A 7,614-nucleotide genomic window follows, 5' to 3' on the forward strand; every position below is an offset into this window, starting at 1 on the left:
TCTCAGGCCGGGTTATTCATGCGGGAAGGGGCCTCAGGGGGGTTTTGGTGCGATGTGCTGGAAGCAGGGGCAAATGTGAGGTGGGGCCGAGGTGCTGAGGGCTTTGTCCCTTCTGGAGCCGAAAATCTCCAAGGTTGGGGGCTGCACAGCGTCTCTGTGTTGCTGCTGACAGCCGTTAGGGTGAAAAAATGATTGTAAAAACAGTCTGCACGTGTGCTAGGTAGAAACCAGCCCGTGAGGGGTGCTGCTCTCTCCTTGCGCAGTGCTGTAGTCAGGAGGCTTTAAAAATGTTTTAAAATATTTTTTTCCTCAGGGCTTTCTTGTGCTTTTAGTTTTAAGGCCTGTCTTAACTGACATTCTTTAAATCTGACTAAAGAAAGTGCGTGTAACAGTTTGTTTTCAGCTGATGTTGTTGTTGTTGTTTTTGCTCTGAACCTAGTTCTCGCTGCTCCACAAACAAGCCTGGTTGCTGTCAGATGTGCTTCTAAGAAAACTGGAGGCAGCTCAAAAAACTTAGGTGGCCGCAGCCCTGGGAAGCGCTATGGATTCAAAAAAGTAGAAGGTAGGTCTGAGTATCTGCTGAGTCTTATTTGTGTTTCATTGGGTTGTTCACAGCTTCTCCCTAGCGACGGTATTAGTTGTTGAGTATTTCAGTGGGAGGTGGCCAGAGCGCTCTTCCAGGAGAAAGGAAAGGGGAGGTTCAGTGAAACCTCGTGATGGAGGGTAGCCAGCGGGAGGGCAGGGTGAGCCAGCCTCCCTCCCAGATGGGCCTGCGAGTGGCCAGCCAAAATCGCCTACAGAAAATGTACTTTGATTCTAACTCTGCCTCTCTGGAGTGCCTGGGAGGAGGGTGCGCTGCGGGACACATCATAGCTTAAGTGCACTTTTCCCCCACGCTGTGTCGAAAAGCTGGGCATTTAGGTGTTTACAAAGAGGAGAATTATGAGGCTTTGCAGAAGTCAAAGTACAAATTCTTGCAGCTGAGTGCTTAACAATTATTAGCTTTGCCCATGAAAACACAGCGATGTAAAAGGTAATAAAACAAATGCCTTCAGCAACCACAAAATGCCTTGTACCCTAAAGTAATCTTTTCAAAGGCTAGAATTGCTTTTTGCCATTGTGTATCAATTGCCCTTTATTTCCTGCTAACAGCATTTTTGATTAGATGCTTTTAGCATTTGAAGTAACTTTTCCTTAGAAAATTCCCACAGAAAGCTGGGGTTTGTAAGTCCTGGAACCGTTTGTGTTCTGTCAGGACTTCAGAGAGCTCCGTTTCTCTCCAGTCTGACTCTGTCACTCTGTTGCAGGTACATTCGTGCATGCAGGCAACATTTTGGCTACGCAGCGGTTGATACGCTGGCATCCAGGAGCTCATGTGAGTTGCTTTTCCATCTCTTCCTTGGTTCTCAGAACAGCAGCCTGCAACAGAGTCCCGTACTCAGTGCCTCCTCCCTCAAGCTAGTTTTTAATGCTCTTCCCTATATCCTGTATAATCCTGAAACTGGGGTTCATTACCTGGTATTTCATAGTCACAGACCCGGCTCAGAGTCACACCTGTGCCCGTGTGATTCAGGAAAGGGCTGGCAGTTTTGGATATCTTAAAATACTTCTGTAACCTAACGGGGTTCTGGTGCTTCAGGGTGGCACTTGTATCTTCTCCCTTGTAATGAGCGCCATTGCGTACTGATTGCTGGAAGCAAGTCGTATGGTTTTCTTTTATTTTAAAAGACAAAGCAACAGATGCTGTTGAAGCCAGAATATCAAACAAGGCAGACCAATGATCAGATCTGCTTTAATGGTGGACCTCCAGCCTTTCCTTTCTAACACTTCCCCTCTTCCAGGTGGGGATGGGCCGTAACAAGACACTCTATGCGCTGGAGGATGGGATCGTGAGATACACCAAAGAGGTCTACATACCTCCTCCCCGCAGCACCGAGAGCAGGGAAGTGATCTGCCGTCTGCCCAAAGGAGCAATTCTTTATAAAACCTTTATCAATGTTATTCCTACCACAGAAGTAGGAAGCTTTAAACTGGTCACCATGCTCTGAGCCTCCTGCGGCACGTAAGGACAATGGGAAGGAGCGGCTGGGACAGACCTCTCCAGCTGGACTGGCATCCGAGGATGGGAATGCTCTAGCTCTGAAGATACCAACGTAGGACTTCGTTTTCTTGCTCCTAGAGCACACGTGGTCAGTGTTCAGGCACTAGGATCACCTGCTGGCATTTGTAAGAGTGTTTAATAAATGCTGTGTGGCTGTTGAAGGTCTTGATTGTTCACAGAATTATTACTCATGTTCATCTAGGATCGAGCTGCCTTCCTCTGGAGAACCTGTTCCGTTGTGCTACTGCATGAGTTCTCTCTACAGTCACTCTCACGTCAGTACTCATTCCCACTAATAATTCCCTCTATCTATTTTTACTCATTTTTAGACACTACTGTTATATTTGTATCTTAATTTGAAATACTGCAGAGCAAATCCCTTTCCAGTGCATCCAAGGAAGCTAGATTTTTCCTTCTAACTAACTCACCTCAATGAGTAACTCAAAATATCTGAAAGTGTTCCATTTACAAGCCATGTGAGGCAAGTTCACACTCTAAAGCAAATTCATGACTAATTTAGAGTGCCTGGGAAGATGCATGAGTCTGGGGTGGTATTTGAAGCTCAGCAGTTGGAGGTGTATCATAAAGCCACCATCCAGAAGGCTTATCCTTTGGTCTTTCCTAAGTCATTCCGTGGCATTCTCGAGCTTACGTAGCTCGAAATAAAGGAGCCCAAATGCCTTGTGACCAAACTGGTCTAATTTTGTCTACAGGTTTGTAAACAATTTGAAACATAGGCTCTGCAGAAGAAACCAGGTTATCAAAACTGGCGGTGTAAGGGCACTGGAACTGACATTATTAGATTGTCCACTCTGCAGAAGACGAGTAGGTGAACTGGCTCAGCCACACACATCCACCTTTGCTTTACAATTGCTCCAAGCCGCAGAGGACCGTTGCTGTGAGAGCACACGGCAATACTCTGCTGCAGATCCATTCTGCTGCTCACAGGTGAGGACTCCCACCTGGTATCCAACACACCGATAGAGTAAAACATTTTATAACCTAAGAAATCAGTGAAGTAGCACAACAGGAGCTCTGGCTGAGGCTGGATCCTCGGTGCGGCTGGCAGTGCTCGCCTCGCAGACGTACAATAACAGCAGCTGCCCGGAGGAGCTCTGGCTGAGCAGACCTTCGCCTTGGCCCCCACGCAGAAGGAAGGACCTGGTCTGTCGCCTTTGGTGACAGTGTGTTTGCCAGAGAAGAGCGAGCAACACCCCTGATTGCCCTGCTGCGGGTGCGGTACCTGGCGGTGGCTCCGGGGATGTCCCTGTCCTGTCCAGGGACGTCTCCGTGGGCTGGCTCTGACTTGCCTGTGTCGTGGCTGATTGCAAATCGGGGTGGGAGTCTGAGGTTCAGCCGTTCCCTGCGGAGGAGAACGGTGTCACAGGCACTTTGTCGCTGACACCGTGGGAAGCAGCAGCACGCCGAGGCCTTACACAGCCGTGTTTCGCTGAGTCTGGTGGCCAAGAGGGGCCTGGAACGGGTCGGGCACACTGCGTCTGCCCAAGGTCTCCGAGCTTGTTACTGTTCCTGAGAAAGCTGGAGGATGCCTCAGAGCGTGCTCGTAGGGAGGCGGCATCTATTGAGGAGAGAGTTACAGCTGATCAGAAATAACTGGGAGATTATCCCACGTCTTCTCACAGAGCTGATGACAAGGCTCACAGCCACCACTAGCCTGGAAGTAAATTCCTGCAGCGCTCAGAGCAGCGAGCTGCTGGTGAGGTGAACACCTGGAAGATCAGCGCTTAGCACTGGTTTGAACGTGGCAGGGTGGAAATCCGCTGGAGGCACATTCCCCCTGCTCCCCCCTCACATGCTCTGTGCCAGGTTCCTGCTCTTCCCTGTCCCCCTTTGAGGATGGGTCACAACTTATCACAAAGGAAAAGACTTGTCACTCACTTTCCTCTGACCAAGGATCAATTACCGGGATTTATACACACACCTTCAAACCAGGCTGTCTGCCCAGGTTTTGGTAGCGAGTCTCACTGCACAGGAGCAGAGAGGCACCTCAGGGCTGTTGTTACATTTATTTTGGGCTAATTTTGTCCCCATGAGTGACAGGAGCAGCACAGGGATGTTGTGGAAGAGCTCCCATTGCAGTTCCTCAACTACTCCCCCTTGGGGGTCTCTCCTCTCCTGTGCCCTCGGTGCTTGGTTTCAAAGTGGGACCACTCGTTATGGCTCCAAACACTGAGCAGCGAGCGCTGACTGTGCCAGACTTTAAGAGCCCCAAACCCAGGTAAATCAGTGACCCTTTAGTGCTCTACTCGGGGTTTCAAATGTTTCTGTTCTGCTTTAGTCAGTGAGGTCTCTGTTCAACAGGAACCTCTGGGGACGCTGCTGCAGGACCTACTTGGCAGAGGTACTCGCTCTTCTCTATTCTGTTGCAGGAGCGCAAATCTTAAATGTCATAGCCGGCAAAGCCTCCTGCTCCTAAATAAGCCATCAACCCTTCAAGGTAACAGTGAGGGGCCTCCCAGAGGTGTCCTGCGGGAAGAGGGGAGCAAGAAACTGTGGAAACCTTATGGATTTATAAATAATGTTCCCAGCTTGGACTTGTAGGGAGCAGATGATCCGCAGGGCCTGCCCTGTCCTCAGCAGCTCTGCCCTTCCTCCCAGCACAGGCATTTCTGCAAACGCCGGGAGCGCTGGATCATTAACCAGCGCAGACGTGCACCCCAGGAGCCTCCTGGTGCACTTTGGGCCCTCCCCAGAGATAAGGGCTATCAGAGAAAGGCAATCCCAGAGAACAGAGTCCTCCAGCACCACTGCAAACTGCTGAAGCAAGACCCAGGTACAAAACAAAGAGGGGGGGCTGCCCCCGGCCCCCTGCCAGCACCCTCGCACAGGGGAGGGAGCGCTCACCTCCTGGGAAGGCTCAGCCCACAGCCCGAACCTCTCGGCGATCATCTGATGGATTTCCCGCTGGCGATCTTTCTTACGCACGCTCTCATAGCTCGGCAAGCGGGGCTGGTCCCAGGAGGGGAGCTGGTAGCGGGGGCCGACGCAGAACAGCTCGTCTCCCTGGAAATGCCCAGCCCAGAACAGAAAGGTCAGCGCGGCCGTGGCTCCCGTCGCCGGAACGTCACAGCGTGGTGCCACCTCAAGTTACTTCAGGGTTCAAAGTTGCAGGTGCCCTTGAACCCCAAGAGAGGAAATCCTCCCTCGCAGGAGGTCATTACACCATGACCGGCTTTGCAAGGTCCCAAGCCCCGACGGGACTGCCTGGCACCATGGTGTCCTCTGCAGCATCCCCGCCCACCCCAGGTTTTTACACACAGGCAGCACTTCCCAAAGCTGCTCCTGCTGCTGTCCAGCCCCTTCTCCCTATGCCCCAGGAGCTCCCCAGGTCCCCGTAACCCCAATCTCTTCCCAAACCCATCAAGATCTTTGCTGCCATCTCTCCCCAGCTCCCCTCACCTGCACACCCGGGTTGTCGGCCGCGCTCTCCAGCCGCGACACTCCGCGCTGGGGACCCACCAGCCGCTGGCTGCTGCTGAAGTAGGGTGGGGGACGGTCCTGTAACGAGGGGTCAGGGAGGGAGACAATAAGCACAGCCGAAATCCCTCACATCCCACCCAGCAGTTCATGCGGGACAGCTGGGGAGCAGGGCTGGGGACAGGGGCAGAGACCCCCTCGCCCGTTCAGATGACATGGGTCTCACCGCTGACAGCCAGCTCTGCCTGGCTGACTGGCAGCCAGCTCTGCCTGGCTGTCTCTAAGATCTCTCTCTCTTTTTGGGGGACAACAAAAAACCAACCCAACTATTCCACTCGTGTAGGTAAGAGCTCCGTCACATGCTCAGGGTTACAGAATTTGTAAATGCTCATCTATGAAAGAGTCATTTCAGGATAATGTAGCAAGGACATCTGCAGAGCAAGAGCTGCTCTGGTCCGCAGCAGTCTTGCTCCAGTTCAGCTCGATTCCTTGGCAAGGTGCTGAACATCAGCAGAAATCCCTCTCGTGGAGAGCAGCCCCTCAAGCCAGGATTCGAGCTGTGAGCCGTGCCTCGCTCTCAGAAAAGCCCCATCTCTGCCAGCAGAAAACCATCCAGAGACTCCCAGAGCAACCAGCGATTCGCAGGGGGAACAAATGACAGATTTATTTTTGCTCTTAACAGCTGAGGAACCATTTGCCTCGGCCCCACGGCAATCACAGAAGCTGCAGGAATCTCGGCTGGCTGGAGGTGCAACTATTTGCTTTAATAATGGATTAGCAAAACCAGCACAACCAGCACAACTCCACCTGCCTGAAAGCTGCCTCACAGCACTACAACCGCTTCGCTTCTGATGGAAATACATCCTATAGACATTCCCTTTCCATATATAGTTCTTCGCATCCACATCCATCTGTCCACACAGCCCTTTGCTAAAGGCAAGATGCCGTCTCCTTCAACCGCCCACCAAGAGCCGTGCCCAGGCACAGCAAAGGCTCTGCAGCCCATGGCGCATCCTGCACAGCCCTGGGGAGCAGCTCTGCGGGGCGAGGAGCGCGGCATTCCGAGGAGAGCAGCGTCTGAGCCCTCTCCCTGACACATGCCGGGGAGGAAGAGGGGAAAGGAGCAGATGCAGTGAAGCAGGCAAAGGACACCAGCAGTACAGCCCATTCCCGCAGTGATTTCTGCTGGGGACTTCCCCACCTGTGCTGGACGGTTACATTTGCCTTTCATGGCTCAAGTCTCTCCATCCCCTGCTAGCTGAGGCTAGATGTCCCCTCTTCCCCTGGGGACTCTGCAGCGGTCCCCCCAGCCCTCCCCTGAGCAGCCATCCCTTCAGAAGCAGAGCTTTCCCCAGGCAGCCACCACCACAAAGGTAGCGCTGGCTGAACACGCTGCTCTTTTTCTGTCACCAGTTTCCCCACTTGAAAGCCAGCCCCAGAAAATTACAGATACAAGCAAAAGGGCTTTGTGTCTCGCTGCTCCGTGCTGGGAGCTGTGCACATGAGAGCCAGTTGCCAAGGATGCGAGTGGCTTTGTCTGCCTTCGCCCTGAGCTTCCAGCCCCCTTCTCCGCTGAGCCCCTTCCCTGTAAAGTGGAGCCCAGCCCCACAAACAACTGCGCTGGGGGAGGAGGACACCCCCCTGAGCTGCGTGGGGAGCTGGGGAACCTGCCAGTGCCGGCCCTCAGAGATACCACCCCGAGGCACAGCCGGGGCTGGGGGATGCATCTCTTGGGCAGAGTGGGAACAAGGAGGAGTCAGAACCCAGCGATACTCGGGGGTCCCACATCCAGGAGGGGTGCCCCCGATGCAGCTTCGCAGACCCCAGCCCAAGGGAACAAGAGCTCCAGGGGTGGCAGTGGACCCAGGGACAGGAGGAGGGGAGGGAAGACACTCACATACTGTCCGGGGGTCTGGAACAAGCGGCAGGAGCAGAGGAACTGGCAGCACAGGGGGTCCCGGTGGTACAGGAGCAGCAGCAGGATGAGGATGGCCACGATGAAGACGGAGCTGGACACCGCTGCCAGAGGAAGGGAGAAAAGATGAAACGAGCTGGGGGCCCGCTGGGTCTGTGGA

The 7,614-nt window shown here is 53.3% G+C and overlaps 1 protein-coding gene across 1 annotated transcript; it reads left to right on the forward strand.

The window, feature by feature from the left end:
• Positions 1–439: 439 nt before the first annotated feature.
• MRPL27 (mitochondrial ribosomal protein L27) lies at positions 440–2,062 on the forward strand (the record flags this gene model as incomplete). Its single annotated transcript, XM_010083407.1, has 3 exons — positions 440–562; positions 1,308–1,375; positions 1,842–2,062. Coding segments are annotated over 3 exons (398 nt in total), but the record flags the coding sequence as incomplete, so codon positions are not given.
• Positions 2,063–7,614: the final 5,552 nt, after the last annotated feature.

Source organism: Pterocles gutturalis, unplaced genomic scaffold (genome assembly GCF_000699245.1).
Source record: "Pterocles gutturalis isolate BGI_N339 unplaced genomic scaffold, ASM69924v1 scaffold41195, whole genome shotgun sequence".
In the NCBI taxonomy this organism is placed as follows: domain Eukaryota; kingdom Metazoa; phylum Chordata; class Aves; order Pterocliformes; family Pteroclidae; genus Pterocles; species Pterocles gutturalis.